The sequence below is a fragment of the Pomacea canaliculata genome, linkage group LG6 (genome assembly GCF_003073045.1).
Source record: "Pomacea canaliculata isolate SZHN2017 linkage group LG6, ASM307304v1, whole genome shotgun sequence".
NCBI lineage: Eukaryota > Metazoa > Mollusca > Gastropoda > Architaenioglossa > Ampullariidae > Pomacea > Pomacea canaliculata.
In genome coordinates, this window is record NC_037595.1 from 14,289,028 (window position 1) to 14,306,263 (window position 17,236).

A 17,236-nucleotide genomic window follows, 5' to 3' on the forward strand; every position below is an offset into this window, starting at 1 on the left:
GTAAACGAGGATGGCTTGAAAGCTTTTAGCAGCTGATAAAACTGCCTCATCCGGGGACGTGAGGTAGGCTTCAGTACAGTGACACTCACAGTTCAGTAGCCATGACACTCAGAGGTCAGTAGCCATGACACAGTTCAGCAGACATGCTGTTCCAGGACTCGTATGCATGACCAATCTACAGAAAATAAGTGAATTATTAGAGTTAAACAATTTCTCTGAGGTCACCATGCACCACATCTTCATTTTTATTTGAACACGTGATCACATGATCACCAGATGTGCGCGTGTTTGCGTGCCCACGTGTATATGTGTGTGTGTCAGGGACAGAGAGAAGGAAGGAGTGGGTGCTTGTGGCATGGCAGTGAAGTGACTGACACTCTTGACATGTGGCACCAGCAAAGTGAATGGCTCCATTAGCGGTATAAATTGTGATTATTGGCAGACTTCCCCAAAGCCTTCGATGCTGTAAGCTAACAATGTGGATGACACATGCTTTCAAAGCTGCTCTACTGTTCAGACCTTTGAGAGAGAGGGAGACGAACACAGGGGCTCTGCCAGACCTCACCAGACGATGGCCTGCCATTGAAAAATAGTTTTGAAAGCAAAAGTTTTTGTCAACAATTTTACTTTCATGTGTTCTCGTGAGTAGCGCTCGCCCAGGTTCAAGAAAGCAAGCTGGGAGAGAATGTGCGTGCGTGTGCGTGTGTGTGTGTGATCGCGATGTCATCGTTGTCATCATCATGATTTTTGTCAATGTTCTTGTGAGTCCTTTTGATGAAGAACGATGAATTGTGTTAAGAAGGCGATTTTTTTTCAGTGAACCATCAGGTTTTGAGGTTTTATTTTTGCTTTCTTGACAGACCTGTAGAATCCCCAAGAGAGGTCGGAAGCTCATTAATATTCATTAATAATTGTGAGATACATTAATATTTTATGAATAATTGAAAGGCTTCTGTTCAATGTCCAAAGCCGTCTTCAGTGTTGTCTCAATGGGAGAAGTGGTCACAAATGATTTCTCACGGGATGATTATCTCTTGTCTCGGCAGGAGAGGTGGGAAATGTTATCACTACCTTGACAGTTGTTTGTTGTCTATTGTTACACCTGTAAAAGCTCGTGATATCTCTATTTGCTTGTTGTTTGTGTAAGGTTCAGCGTTTGATACATTGAAAACATCTGTGGCAGCTGCGGCGGCTCGTTATAAAGATGGCTAATGGTCGGAGCGAGGCTTGTTAAAGACGCCGTTTCACCTGGCGTAGGTGGACCACACCTTGGCTCTGGTTACCTGGCGATGGAACAAACTATGACACCCCAGGTCATCATCTCCCCTCCCCACCGCTTCACCGTTCACTTGCTTCTCTGTCTCAGGAGCGCAGCGCGGCTCCGGCCAGCCAGCCAGGCTCCCAGCGTGCATGCATCTCTCTCTCCCTCCGCCAGCCGGCATCTTGTGCGAGTCACGTGTACGTGTGTGCGTGTGACGTAGACAGCGCTCCCTCACAGGGGCAGCCAGCCACGGCGGCACGAGCTGGACTGTGCAATAGTGGAGGTAATAATAGTAAGACAGTTGGTATTGTGGTGTGTGTACGCTGGCCGCACGTCTGTGGGCTGTAACATCTACAGTAATGAAAATAGTAACAGAGTTACCGGGTGTTACAATTCTTTTACTGCAGTGACGATGTGGTACTGTGTTACATAAGATGTTACATGAGGGTTACTGCCGACTTGGGCGGAGACAGGTTAGAGACAGGTCATCGACAGCGAGGGTTCACAGGGTGCCCACATCCAGACCTTACAGGGTGCCCACAGCGAGGTTCTACAGGGTGCCCACAGCGCTTGCAGCACGTGCGCCGGACTCGCGTGCAGGATGACGCAGCGACAGCAGCAGCACGTCCCCGTACCTCAGCCCACGCACGGACCTCGCCTTCTGCGCCGCATCTCCATCGCCAACCGACCACGACCCTTCCGCGTCGCCGTCTTGGGTCAGAATGGCGTGGGCAAGTCAGGTGAGAGTTTGTGTCGTCTGCTGCTCGTATTTTACAGTTTTCGATCGTTACACCCTCATGTCTGACTTCTGGCGCAGCGATTAACAGTACAATGAGGGTTGGCTGTCCTGGGTTCAGCTCTCGTCTCGGGCACGCTGTTCTTTCTCTGCATGTGGCATTTGTTTACAGGGCTGGCTGCCTTGCCGTGATATAGTCTTAGTTGCTGGCTCGGCGTAAAACACCAACCTTCCCCAACACACACATGTCCTCTGACTCCATCTATTGACAGATGAAATGTTGTCTAGGCAATTCTTCTATTTCCACGTGCCTGTCTTTTTTTTAAATTTTATTGGTCCCAGGCAAAAAGCATGACACTGCAAACAAATCTCCTTTCATGTGACGAACTACTAATTTCTGAAATCTCAGATTTCCAACTGGAATGGACTTCTGTGGGAAGTCTCCAAGTGTAAGGCAGAGACAGTCACGCATCACCACCTCAAGCTGACAGACAACCATATACCACCCTTTCCTAGGCCAGAGTAATTGAGACATACTATCCATCTCATCGGCAGTGTGAGTGAGATAACCAGCTGATCATAAGCAAGGAGAGAAAGAACAACGGAGAAACACAGGTTGACAGATGAACATTGCACAGAAAAAACGAAAAAAAAGGGAGAGAACTGGAGATTAAAAACAAGAGCGTGACGTGCACGTGTGGTCACGAACAAACGAGTGAATAGATGAATGGATGTAACACTAGTGTATGAAAAGGTGAGACAGGACGGACAGAGGGAGAGGTACTGCAGCAGCAACTGGCGCAGAAACAAGTCACGTGACAGCTAAGCACGTGGTCAGCGGGGTAAAGATGGCAGAAAGTCCGTGTTGCCTGAGTGCGGAGACAACCATTGGGTTTAGACCACGACTGGTCAGTATGAAATGTCGGGGTTCAACCGTCTGTAACGGCTGAAGATGAACAATCAGCTCAGAGTCGCTGACAGGTTCATGGACCATTGCACTTTAGTTTGACACGAGATTGTTATGATTTTTGAAATTTTAATTTCTGGAAAAAAAACACACGTGGAGTGACCTACTTGCTAACGTCCCTGAAAACAACAGCCAGTTCATCATCATCATTCATCATCCTCTAAGAGTCGTTGTGAGAAGTCTTACATTAATACTTCTCTGTCAATATGTTGTCTCAGTGCTCTGTAGACTGTTAGTAGAATAAGCAGCGCCGCAGTCTTAGCTTTATGCTGTATAACTTATTTTCAGTTTAGCGATCACCATCACTATCACATTTTTTATACATTGCTCTCTTCCATGTAAAATGTTTTTGTTCCCCTTTATTTTTGTCTCTCCTTTTTCTTTGTGGTGTGCAAAGTGAAATCCAGCTCCCCTCGCCGCCATGCCTCCCGCTATAAAGGGCAACAAATGGCGGCCAGACAAGGGAAAATGATAAATAATTGTTGTCTGGGCTGCTTCTCTCCTAAATCCCTGCCATCGCTGCATGGGATTGTCATATTTCTGTCTGTCGAGGCAACTTCTTCCCAGAGCAGCGTGCCAGCCCCTGGCTTTGTCTGCAAACAAGGGGCCCAGCATCTCACATGCGCCCTCTGGTGCAGCTGTTTGCACAGCGGAACATTCCAGCAATTTAACGGTTCTTAACGACAGTGAGCTGGCAGCTGTCAATGACACTGAGCAGGCAGCTGGTAATGACACTGAGCAGGCAGCTGTCAATGACACTGAGCAGGCAGCTGGTAATGACACTGAGCAGGCAGCTGTCAATGACACTGAACAGGCAGCTGGTAATGACAGTCTGCAGGCGGCAGTGGATCCCTCAAGCCGGCCAAAGGATCCTTTACTGTCAGCGGGAGTGCATTGGACACCACCAATATCTAAAAGCTAAAAGACAAGTTAAAGCATTTCCAACCAAAAGACAATTTTTAAAAATCAAAAACATAAACCAAAACAATAAAAGCTGCAGATGTCGTCCAGCAACAGCCGAGGCTGAATTTATGGTCTGGAAGTTTTTGAACAAATTTATGAAGTGCACGTGTGGCGGATGTATCGTCTGCTGGTGTTGTGAGTGAGGGAGTGCCACAGGGCTGATGATGTTCAGCTAATTTGTTCACCGAATGTTTTTGTTTTCATTCTGGAATGGAAAGGAGACGACAGTCTGCAGAAGTGTGTAGTCGAGGGCTGTTTGAAGTAGGTCAGAGAGAAGATAAGAAGGTCAGCAGGTTAGTAGGAGTAGAACTTATTAAAATTTTATTAAAAAGAAAACAGTTTATAGTCTGTACGATCCTGTCTCGGGACATCTCACAGTCACGGCAACACACAGGTTCCTGAGATGAAGAAGCAGCTGGAAGACCAAGCGAGAAGAAAGGGAAATCATCAGGTGAAAAGAAAAGACAACCGTGGGGTGAGAAGGAGGGACACACATCAGGTAAAAAAAGAAAAGCACGGGGACGCGGCAGGCGCGCGGCAAGATCCGTTACGTCAGTTGAGGAGGAGGTGCGGCACGTCGTGAAACACCGGGTGCACGAGCAGTGCAGCACACGCACAGCAGACGCACAGCACCTTTATTAACAAAAAAAAAAAAAAAAAAAAAAAAAGGAGCTGATAAAGATCACTTTCACCGCTCGCTCGTCTTGCAAACACAAGATGTTTGGAGAATTTGGGATACATGCAGGTCCATTGAGCCAAAACAACAGGCTCGCTGTGCGTCTGCTGCTCACTCACCCCACGCCAGACAGAAGGCGTTTGAGAATGATCAGCTGACCTGATCTCCATCTTGGAGGGTGACGTCACAGTTGAAGGACTGTAGTTTTCTTTCTCCTTCTTATTTTTGTGTCTGCGGCTGGCAGCGCGTGTGGGATTTACGGGAAGGGGAAGGGAGTAGGGTTGGGGTGAGTGAGGGAGAGGAAGAAATAATACAGAGGATAAACGAGAAAGTCAGAAAAGACATTAAAGATACAAATAGCGGAGTAAAGCTAGTGGAAGAAAGAGTTAGAAGGAGAGAAATAAAGAAAAATCACAGACAAACAAAACATATACACACAAATGGAGAGTAGGTTTGACTTGTAATTATAAACTAGTGCATTATGATCGTTCGCAAAGCAGAAGATATAAAATAACTGTAAGTACAATCCATTCCCACAATTGTATACTTGATACTTATTTAACACCTATTTTTCTCACTCCTGTATTCCACCATGAAACCAAGTCACTTCATTGCAAGTTTTACTCCCTGACACTTTCTCCACTAGTCTTCTTGTTTTGTCCAAAGTGTCGTCTAGTTATGTTTAAACTTGAAGATAGACCTTAAGAAGTTATCTACTCACAACCAATGATCAAGGTGGATAGCAGGATGCCTTTGCTGGAATGTTCTGAGGCCACGTGCAAGTCATGATGCTGGAACAGACAAGCGAGGAGAAAAAAAAAGACTTCCAGGACAACAATCATTGTTTCTCATCAGACGATGAGGAGTTGAGGATGGGCAGAGGTTTGTTGGCGGTTGTTGAGTCCAGTCCGTCAGCGCTCATCCGTCGTCGCCGTCGTCAGGCTGCCAGAGCTGCGGCAAGGCGATAACAAGAACATTCGAGAATACAGCAGGCATTGGACATAGAGCTACAGTCGCTTGCTTTCCCTTCTATCTTGGGCCTGCAATCTATCTCTCGCATCTGTCATCAGTTGGACTTGAAGAAGTCGTCCAAAGGAGGGAGAGGAGAGGAAGGGGAGAGTCCCTGCCTGATTATTGCGGCATCGTCAATTGGTCCGCTAACAACTCTCGACACGGATCCAGTGCGAGTAGCTCGCCCTTTAAGTTTAACACATGGAGAGGTGTGTGTGATCTCTGGTAGAGGTAAACGTATATGAATGTGAAGTGAGGACAATGGTAATGTGAGGGAAGACCAGTCAAAGGATTTTTTTCTTGTTGCAGCGCTCACTGTGCGTTTCCTGACACGGCGATTTATTGGTGACTACGATCCCAACCTGGGTAAGTAGAACTACGTGACTACGATCCGTAGAAAGAATCATTGTGGATTACAATCCTAGCTAGTAAATAGAAGTACCCGTGTAAACAGAATTAATTCATCCATGTTTTCACAGACTGCAACAACTGGAACAGGTAAGCACTAAACAAGAAAACAGTTCGTCACATGACAGATGAAATCCACTCAGTCTGAATGATGAAGAGAAGGAAGGGATGATGGACAAATCGGGGAAAATTAATTACAGACTCAGTGCTTTCACCTCTCACCGAGCAGATTGTTTCCTCATCAAGCTCATCATCCCCACTCACTGCACGTGTAGCGAAGATCCGGGCTGCTACACCTCGCTCTTCGTAAAGAAAAGGTGCAAACTGATAAATACTTCATGACATGCAAACTGATTAGTTCAACTGATGCTACACACCGCTCTCCCCATGTTCCCCACCCTGCAGCCTCCTTTCCGCCCTCGCCCTCGTGTGTGTGCCCCCAGAGGACTGCCCCAGACCACAGTGGTACATCAGCCATGCTCTCCGTGCATTTCTAATTTTATTCATGAACTTTCAAACTGAAGCCATTTTGTGCGCGTGCGTGTGATGGGGAGAAGGAGATAGACGTGTCACTGCAGGTCTGGAGATCCCGTGACAAAATAGATGTTGGCGAGAATGGGGAACTATATCTTGCTGTCTAATAATAACTGCTGTCCTCCCTTCCCTTTCCCTCCACCACCTGCACCCCCAACATTCTGGCAGAGAGCCGTTGTGGTAATCAAGGGGGGAGTGTAGTCCTCACTGAGACATTTTTCTGTCCGTACAAAGCGTGAACAGCTGCGCTCTGTCAGGTGTGTAATTCATACATCCTGTGGTCGCCAGCTCCTCCCGTGGCTGTTGCTGGGAGATAAATCGCACGTGCAGCACGCCGGGGATGAGCTGATAGTAACCGACCTTCATTGAGATGCGGAGGGAGACACTGATGCGACTTTTGTAGCACCTGCCCACAAACGTGGCTCACCTGTGTCACACCTCATTACACGCAATGTGCGGTGGATGCAGCGTCTGCTGTGCTTTTGTTGCAGAGAAGATTTACACCTGCACGCGGGTGATCGACGGCGACACCGTGGTCTTCGAGGTCCTGGACACGGCAACACAGGTAAGGAGTTCACAGGTCTTACAATAAGGCAATTAACTGACCGTTAATTAATGTTGGAGAGTGTGAGGACAGGTACACAGAGTAACCAGGAGAAATAATTCAATGTAAGACTTTGTAGGTCTCGGTTACTACACATTTATCAGTCAACTAATGGTTGTTTGAATGCTGGCGTGGGAGGGATTAAATGCATCCCCATTTTTATCTAATACTAGAACATAGTTTTGTTGTGAGGGAAACTGTATGTAGAGTAATGTCTAACCATGCGAATGAACTAGAGCTGAAATTCTCATCGAACCTGTAAACTACTTACAGACTACAGACGGATCACTTCTGTCCCACGGGCGTCCACCATGAACTTCACCTGCTCCACGAGACTGAATTATTATCCGGCCATGACAGATGTTTGTTTATGTGATGCTCCATGACAACCAGAAACATTAATATTATCCCCTCGTTTGGTTCTCAATGTTGTGGTTTCTGTCAGTTGGGCCAAGAGGAGTGTTGAAGCAATCTGTCAAGACGAAACCTGTTTTCACTCATTTTCCGAAAAATTAACCTTAGGGTTTTTTAAATTTTATTTTCAGGAGAATGAGCGATGTGTCGAGGAGAATATCCGTTGGGCTGATGCCTACATCTTCTCTACTCCGTCACAGACCGCTGCAGCCTCAATGAGTGTCTCCGCCTCAAGTTCCTCATCAACTCCTACGGGAAGCGCAACCGCAAGCTGAGTGTGGCGCTGCCGGAGACGGCGCTGTCCAGCAACCCGGTGGCGCTGGTGGGCAACCAGAACGACCGCAGCCTCGACCGCATGATCCCCATGACCGAGGGGTGGCGTGCTGGGGCGCAGCTGGGCTGTGTGGCCTTCTACGAGATCTCCGTGCGCGAGTGCTGCGACTCGGTGCACACCATCTTCGAGGACCTGTACACGTGCTACAAGCGACCCAAGAAGTTTCGCGCCGTCTACCCGCGCCGCGCCGTCAGCGTCTGCAGCTTCGACACCATCAACAGCAGCGACAACGGAGGTGCCAGCGGCACGAACGACGACAGCGAGGCGGCGGCGGAGGACGACGGCGAGAGGATCAAGGTGGGCGAAGCGGTGACCTCGGTGAACCCTGACACCCGGTGCCAAGAGGAGGGGAGCGTTACAGTCCATTAGCTAGCTCTTGCCCCCCCTACCTTCCCAGGTGACACAAGGAGATGTAAGAAGGTTGGATGACAGCTGAGAGGCACGTGATGTATCACGTGTCTGTATATCAATATGGCATTATGGAATTACAAAATATTGGACTTCAGACTTTGTGTCTGCAGCAGGGGTACACAATACCCGGCGGTCCAAGATGCCTCGCCCTGGCGCCTACATACAAACCCCCTGGTGCAGACGGTTGTGGTGGATCCCTCCGATCAGTATCTGAACTATTTGTGGACAGAAGAGCTTCACGAACAAATGTAAAATCTTATAAAGATACATTCTGCCGAGTGTTTGTGTCTTCTCTGTGCTATGTGCAGTTTCAATGGCTTCATTCTTGGCAGGAAGACAGACAAAAAAAAAATTAAAAGGCGACGAAGCTTCTGCATTGTAACTGAACTCGCAAAAACTCATGAACACTTGATGCAAAGGAAATATATAAAATATATAAATTCGTGCAAAACTCCGGAGTTTGTGGTCTCTCCATCCTCAACCCCACCCACAGCTCCCAAGCAAACAAAAGTAAAGAAAGGATGGGGATGGAGCAATGTGAGGCTGGGAAGATTTTATTATTTTTTGTCGTTGCAGTGTAGAAGAAGCTCTCAAAAAAATGGCTTCTGGCTGAAATGGTGCTTGATGTGCATTCAGACGACTGCGTGGCCCTCGGATAACATTATCTCTTGGCAAGCGATCTCCGAGCTCGGGGTCTGGCTTATCCGCAGGATGCCGCAAATTTCATTAATTCTCGCAGGAGCTCGGGATCCTGTCCATGATGTGTGTGTGAAGCACAAGTGGGTGTTTGATTCGCTAAACACAATCAAACATTTGCACCCTGGCCAAACTGTGTTTGGTGTATGACAAAGGGAGAGAGAGACCACCTTTAGTGCCGACGCCTTCCTTGTGATGTTTGTTGTGCTGGACATGGTGGTCATGGCGCGCTTCCTCTCCTAGTGATGACAAGATAAGTGTAGAACTATCTTTAGAAAACTCATGTTAAACATACACATCAACTCACATTCTTCTTAAATATTATTTCCAAACATCCCTCTCCTTTTCTGTCTTTCTCTCTTTTATCAGTTGTATGTTGATGACAGGTTCTTATCTTTAACCTGTCACTGTCCCTCCTTCCTCCACATCTTCATGCTTTTGTTATTGTAACGGGCGTGTGCCTGCTTGCCTGCGTGTGTGTGTGTGTGTGCGTGCAGACGTGTGTGGTTCTAGTGTTTTCATAGGTCACAGTAACCAGCAGTCACGTGTGTGTGGAACAGACAACTAACAAACTTTTATCTCAAAGACGAGAACCAACAGTCTCTTGTGACACTGTGATGACATGTCCTGTACATAAAGCTTACTGGCAATCATTGCTTGTTGTCAATGACTGTCGTACTGGTCCGCCCAACTCACTGCATGCCAGCTCTTGGCTATCAAACTGGCTGTTACAGACATTGTAAATAAGAAATAATAAAGTCAAATAAACAAGAAAACAGAAGATAGTGAGTTGATCCCCGCTGCATGCAGACTGTCACGCCTGGAGATTACCCTCGCTATCAGGAGGCTAAAAATAGTGTTTTGGCGGGTGGTTTACAAGGTAAGAAATGACTTCAATGCCTTCAGAACCTACAAACACCAGTAAATGTTTCCCCCTGGAGCAAAGTGCGCGGGTGCTGTCAGAAAGATACAGGGGTAGGTAACGGGTATGCACGCTCTTTGTGCACTCGACTGAGCTCAGAGATTCATTCACACGGTGTCATTCACGAATGCGTGAGCACGCACACAAATTATATATATACATATATACACGGACACACATATATACAGATCACCCACATACATACATGCAAGCACACGAACACATAGATTCACCCTTCCTATATATTTTATACACTGACGCACGCGCGCGCACACATAGACACATACACACACACTCAAACGCATACACACGCACACACACCCACACAAACACATATACACAGTGACATACACGCACACACACACACACAGACACAGACAAACACACACACAGGTAGAGAAGCAGGTGGATGCCGAGTCCACGAGGCTGTGATTGATGTGTCTGTGCAGCCAACAGACGGCGCTCCTCCAGAGAGCTTTATACAACTTTTGCTGCACTTCACAAGCCAGGAGGAGTTCTGAAAACACTAAAGCAGTGGCTGCCTTTTCTGGCTTTTTAACTCCAAGAAAAATATCCGAGTGCCTTGAGTTTAGCAGTCTGACAACTCCTGTTTCTTTCTGTATTCCTCCAACTGTCTAGAGGGAACGATGGGCTAGTGGTTCAGAGACTTGACTCACCTTCTGTCCAAGGCAGTAACATCACAAACTAACAGCTGAAACATACAAACGAACTGTTTGACACTAGAATGAATGATAAACGAATGATATGAATAGTAATAAAATGATAACCTGATTTTGGTGATTTTTCTTGTTCAACTATTTTTCTCATCAGAAAGCAGGAAATGTCCCTGACTATCTGTCTGTCCTCAACTTGAAGTACACTTAGAATTATCTGTAACATTGTGCTTCAGCATTTCTCACTACAGTCTATATTTTATTTCCATGTGAAGCACATTTAGAATTATTTACAATGCCCAGCACATAAATAAAAAAGCTGAGAGGTATTTAAGTTTCTCAACCAGTCACAGACTTTAAAAATCTTAATTCAAACAGCTCCATAAAATGTTATTGTCGGTAATTGTGTTGTTGACTAGGTCTGTGGATGACTATCTCATGGTTCAAGAGTTATTTCAGCAGTCGACCTGTCTACACCAATGACCAACCTTAAGTGTTCATCTATAAATTATGATCTTTTCCCGAAATCTCTCACTTGAAAAATACATCTTGACAGCCACAAAAAAATTCTCCAATATCAATTCTAATATCTATATTGTGATAGGCTTACTGAGTAGGCTGTACTCTCGCAGTAAAAGTCTCTCTCACACACACACAGCCTCTTCATTTAGAATTTACAGCTGTTTTCAAGAAACACCTGAGGTTTGAGGTATAAATACCTGTCCCTTCCTGTCACCTGGCCACGGGAGCAGCAAAGCATCATCAGCATCATCACGTGTCATCGCAGGACAAGGTGTCATCATCAGTGGACCTCCAAGACATCGGGAACAAGATGAATACTGTTCTTGCTTGTCTTTTGGTTTTCTGCTGTTTCCTGTTTGTCCTGCAGACTCAAGCAGCAGAGTGTGAGTATAACAACTGAGTATAACAACTGAGTATAACAACACAACCCATCATCAGTCAGAATAGTAACAAGGCTACCAAGCTTTTTGCCAATTCTTGTGACAAATTGTGCTTGAAAAGTTTTTAAAACTAGAATAAGCATATCTTTATGGTGAAAAATAAACAACACGTAAACAAAATGTGAAACACGACTTCTATCAGTAATTTTTGCCAGGACTTCTTTGTTTACTGATTTTTTCTTTTGTTCTTCTCAATATTTTGTTTGCTCTTCATTATAAGGCTTTCGACTTTTGACCCTGTTTATATTTACAGCTTTGCCGGATCCTCAGCCAGCAGATGTTGCTCCCAGATGTAAGTTTATTTCATATATCTGTCAGTTGTAGCCATTGCTTTTGCTCCGTAATTGTTTTCAAAACAAAGTTGTAATTCCTTCAACCATGGCTGTCTCTGATTGTTGTAGAAACAGAAATGTGAAACTCGCGTTCTTTGTAAATTTTCCTCAGAAGTAATCCACAATATTAGTGTCCATTTTTCAAACCCAGCTTGGTTTTTAGTCTTGCTCTGATGGATAAAGCAGAGATAACATTTTGTATTGTTTCCAGTCGCCACAAGACTCTACCTCTCTTTCGTTTGCTTCCTTCTCCATTATTTTTCCATTCTTCTCTCTCATTCTCTCACTGGCTTCCCTCATACGCTTAACGATGTTGTCCTCGTGTACTTTGTTTAATAGAGATTTTCTCTTTTTATGTTTGGTGCTACCAGCAGCATCTTATATCAAGCTAAATAACAATTGTAATAAACATGATATGGAGAAAACTACACTAACTAAACATTGCCTGCAACCTTCTCGTTGACAAAAATGAAGAATTTCTGCAAAATCTGGTCATAGTCCAGCAAATGTGGAGGGTAGCTATCTACCAATACCCCGCATTGCTTTATAGGTAAAATACTACCTTGATGTTTCACATATATGCCTTTGAATGTATTCATGTATTTGTACTCATGTATAACTATTATCTGATTTTTGTGCAGCCTTCTGTTCGTCGGTGAACGCACAGTATACAAGAAAGTACATTTTATTAATTAACTAGATAACCATTTTAGGTTTACAAGTTCTCATTCATTATTTTTCTTACTGTTCACAGGCGAAACAGGAGAATTCTTTGCTTATCCAAACACCAAAGGTGCGATCTACAACCCCGAGTATCAGGAGAGACGAGAATACTTCACCATCACATTCAAGGAGTCTTTCTCTTCCATACCCTGGGTGTCAGTCAGCTTTTCCAAGCTGGATATAGACCGGTCTGAAAATGTCCGCACCAACATTGTCACCACCAATGTCTACCAGGCTGGCTTCAGGGTCTACGTCAACCAGTGGTCCGGCGCCATCGTCCACGAGGCTAAGGTGTCGTGGATCGCCTGCAACATCTGAGTGCACCCGGGGTGGCTGGATCCTCCTCACCTGCTGGACTGACCACAAGCCATAGAGAACCAAATGCCTTGTCCTAAAAGGAGAAATTAATAATTCTTTTGCTTTTTGAATAAAAAACACTTTCGATATTAAACATGACAAAGGAACTTTGTGCGTTTAGAAATGTAGCCACGGTATGGTATGTAACTCAAACTTGATAAAACTTATTTAGTGTGATTTAGCAGACATTTGTTTCTTATTCAATCACAAAACAACTGAAAGTGCAGTATTGGCGAATATCTGGGGCCTGAGCTAGGTCGTGATTTGTGTGATTTCTGTTTACTTTGTGAGATGGCGAACCTTGCGGTGCAGTCTGTGGTTCACTCACACCCCGGACCTGGCCTCGGTGCACAAAAGGCAAAGGTGACAAGAAGAGGAACAGTAGCAAGAAGCCTCTCACTTCCGATGATTGATTTTTATTTCTAGATGATTTCTTTGGTTAGACTAAGTATACAAGGCGCCATTATTCAGAGACTCTCAATAACACTCAAATAAAGAAGATTGCAAAATCATGTATAATTTCAGAGTTTACTATGAGGTTGTGTGTGTGTGTGCAGCGTGTGCGTGTGCGTTTGTGCCTTCATCATCATCATCATCGTCATCATCATCTTTCTCTTCACCCTGGTTCTGTATGTTTTGTTTTTATTTTATGTTTATGATGTCAAAACTTTCTGTTTCTAAAATAAAAATCCAGTTTAATATTACTTCTTTGTAACATACCCGTAATACCTGCGTGCAAACCTACATTTAAAATATCATAGAAGGTGCATATAACCTGTACATACATTACCACAGACAGCTGAAAAATATCACAGAATTGTAAACACGCTGTACAGACATTTCCTCACTTAGCAGAAAGAAAACCACACGACTGTGACTTCGCTGTAGGACAAATTTAAAAGCAGATGATAATACATACACTGGTCTCAATATTATTGTTACTGAAAAAAAACAACATCCAAGACACACAACAGCTGTTTCTCTCTTTAATGACTAGCAAACTTCAATAGCTTGTGTTTTAACTGGTTGCCAAGGACCCCAACTGGAAACATAACCATATAATCGTAAATATTTTAAGGGTATAGTCTATAGTGACATATTTGTTTCTCTTGCTTACCCAGGCACCAAACATTTAATAAGAAACTAATTAAAGCATTAAGATTACCTTCAAGAAGGTCAAGGCTTATTTGTTTGTTGAGTGACAGATTTATGGTACGACCATAACATATAACATATCACAACTGTTTTTAGAGAATTGGGCGGGGTACTCATGTGAGTTTTTTTTTTTTACTTTATAACAAAAGTTCCGTGCAATGCAATCATGCTGAAATTACTCCTTGTCATGTTTTTGATTAATTACCTCCCTTCTGAAAAACACAAGTGGAGTTTATTTTATGACAATTGGGGTGGGAGCGGGTGCACAGAAGGGTAAATGACATTTTATGAGTTCGCTTACGAGAGTCCACCCTGTTCAAGGAGAAAACAGTAAAATGTAAAGAGTTATTTGAGTAAGTTTTGTGTGTGTGTGTGTGTGAGTATTGGTTAGGAATGATCCTCAGCAGGCAACACTAACCCTAAACACCTCTAAGTGCCAGTTGTTGCCATGGCACTGTGTTGCTGTTGTTCTGTGGCTGCAACTATTTTCTGCAGAGCAGAGATTTCTGAGAAAGGTTGTGATTGACACTTGAAGTTACTTGTGTATGTAGTTAATGTCGACAACCCCACCCAGCACTCAAGCAAGAGGTAGGTACACTCAAACATATTATTTACTTGTGGTAATATTTTATTGGATTTTATTGAGAAGATGGAGAACTTCACCTCGTCTGTCAGGATTTTATTTCCTCGTTTGGACCTGACGGGAAAGTCGAGGTGCAGCATTGTAGACACCTCAAGTGTAACATTGTAATAAGTCCAGTGTACTTAGCAATGAACTATAGACAGGGATGACAAGTTTATAGCAGAAGTTTATAGTCTATAAATAGAAGTGTGACATTATAGATTAGTCGGGACAATCGAGAACAGGCGACACTAACAGAATTTCCCACTCTCTCTCTCACACACACTTACGCACACACACAGCACATTTAAATCCACTCCTTCACTTACAATTTACAACACACGGGCAATCACTCTCCTGAACCTCCACAGTTTTCGAGAAACGAGCTCTCATGAGAGTTGTATAAATAGCGCTCAGTCCGTCCCCGGTCACAGAGACACCAACTGTCATCACCAGCTGACCTTCCACACATCAACAAGAATCAAGATGAAAGCTGTTCTTGCCTGTCTCTTAGTCTGCTGCTGTAGCCTGCCTCTCCGCCACGCGACTAATGTGACAGCGAGTATGTATCCACAGTCAGATCACATATCATTCACCTACAGTGTCGTTACAAAAGTAAAGTAGGCGTGGCTAGCTTTACAAACTGTACCCGGAGGGACTTTAATAATTGGAAAAATAGTGTTCACGACAAAATATATATATAATGCTTGTGAGTAATTAAAAACCATAAAATCTGACATTATTGATTGATTGCCTTTTTTGAGATTGCAGTTGCAATCAGAGTTGTTTATTTGATATTCAAAAGGTGAATAAGTCTGGAGTTTCCTAGTTGAGGTTTTCATGTTCCAGCCTTGCCGCACAGCAGCCAGCCAGCCTTTCGCCAAGATGTAAGAATATTTCTTTTCATTGGAATAATTTCTAACTACACAACGATCTTATTAATCTCATCGCTTTCCATATTTATGACCGCTGGTCTTTATATGGTTGTCATCATAGCCAGTGGTAATCTGTAAATGATGTGCTGTCATCATACTCATCTGTGAATCAGCTACATAACTAAGTGCTCTCTTCATTCAAATGCAAGTGAGATTTACCCATGTGATCAAGGAGAATATTAGTTATAGTATTGTTTCACGACAGGTAACATGTCTTTAAAAACCAATAAAGCAAGCTAGAGACCTGTGCGTTAAAGCAAACCAAAATCATGCTCTGACATGTTTGTTATCTTCTCTTCAAAAGGCGAGACAGGAGAATTTTCTGCCTCTCCAAACACAAACGGCGCGATGTACAACCCCGAGTACCAGGAGAAGCGAGACTACGTGTCCATACTGTTCAAACAATCATTCTACTCCCTACCCTGGGTGTCAGTCAGCTTCTCGTCACTCGATGTTGACCGCTCGGAGAACATGCGCGTGCACGTGATCACCACCAACGTCGGGCTGCACGGCTTCACGGCCTTACGTCAACCAGTGGTCCGGCGCCGTCGTGCACCTGGCCAAGGTGTCGTGGATCGCCTGCGACCTCTGAGTGTCGCAAGGCCCGTGTATAGAGCACGGTAACTCTCGACAGTTTCAACGATCTCGACCCTCGTCAATCACCATTGACATTCTAATAATTGTCTCACTAATTGTATTACATACAAAAGACACTAATTATAAATCATCAAGAGCTCGAGGGGGAAGAAATGAAAAACAAAAATTAACCATGATGAGTTATGTAAATAAAACAACAATAATGCTATTGAATGTTTGTGTACTAACACATTTACTTATTTGTATCTGCTTTTTCGTAAGACAAGTGCAAGCGCAGTGTTCAGTTTTATTTAATTTTTCAAGAAATCGGGGATGATTAACATTTCAAAAGATAATCTCCTCTCCAGATAATCCAGCCTCCATAGTCTTAATGAGTTTGAGACTTGAAGAGATTACTTTTCTGTGATCAGATAGAAATGATCTGTCTCCGTGTCTGTCTACAAGAATGATGCCGCCGCACAGATTCCTGGGAGGTAACTGTCTAAATCCCTTCGCCGAACTGTCGTTAACTCCCTTTACAAAATAATAAATTGGAAGTGCTATATGGCGAATCCAGTCTTTCATGCCAAAGAAATGGGCAGTTGTTGGTTGTTTTTTTTTCTTCCTACTGTCCTCCGTGTAAGCAAAGGGTTTCTTCTTCTAGTGTAATATCGTGTAATGCCGGAGGCTGATTTCTGTCACCAAATAATTTTCTGGTTTCTGGGTCTGTTTGCGTGTTCAAAAGCCTGCAGCCCTCAGATGGATCTCTCAAAAAGACAATCTTACAAATAAAGACAATCTCACAAATAAAGACAATCTTACAAAAAAAGACAATCTCACAAATAAAGACAACCTCACAAACACACGGTCTCTCTTACACTGTGTGTGGTGTGTATGCAAGCGCGCGTGCGTGTGAGTGACTGAATGGAAACAAAAAGTTAAACGAATTTCAAGAAACAAGTT

The 17,236-nt window shown here is 44.1% G+C and overlaps 2 protein-coding genes across 2 annotated transcripts; both read left to right on the forward strand.

Moving 5' to 3' along the window:
* Positions 1-1,491: 1,491 nt before the first annotated feature.
* Positions 1,492-10,067, forward strand: LOC112567292 (ras-related and estrogen-regulated growth inhibitor-like). Its single transcript, XM_025243928.1, is given in 5 exon segments — positions 1,492-2,001; positions 5,924-5,980; positions 7,048-7,121; positions 7,706-7,751; positions 7,754-10,067. Coding segments are annotated over 5 exon segments (840 nt in total). The 5' UTR covers positions 1,492-1,862; the 3' UTR covers positions 8,278-10,067.
* A 1,250-nt stretch (positions 10,068-11,317) lies between these two features.
* LOC112566676 lies at positions 11,318-13,450 on the forward strand. Its single transcript, XM_025242980.1, has 3 exons — positions 11,318-11,516; positions 11,827-11,865; positions 12,660-13,450. Exons 1-3 carry the CDS (start codon positions 11,444-11,446, stop codon positions 12,944-12,946), a joined length of 399 nt encoding a protein of 132 aa, XP_025098765.1. The 5' UTR covers positions 11,318-11,443; the 3' UTR covers positions 12,947-13,450.
* The last annotated feature ends 3,786 nt before the right edge of the window (positions 13,451-17,236 follow it).

Bases quoted from the DNA above. Each gene is read 5' to 3' on its own strand.
- LOC112566676 (XM_025242980.1), top strand. From the start codon at position 11,444: ATGAATACTGTTCTTGCTTGTCTTTTGGTTTTCTGCTGTTTCCTGTTT. The intron at 11,517-11,826 runs GTGAGTATAACA...TTATATTTACAG, and splicing joins GCAGACTCAAGCAGCAGAGT to CTTTGCCGGATCCTCAGCCA. The intron at 11,866-12,659 runs GTAAGTTTATTT...TACTGTTCACAG, and splicing joins AGCAGATGTTGCTCCCAGAT to GCGAAACAGGAGAATTCTTT.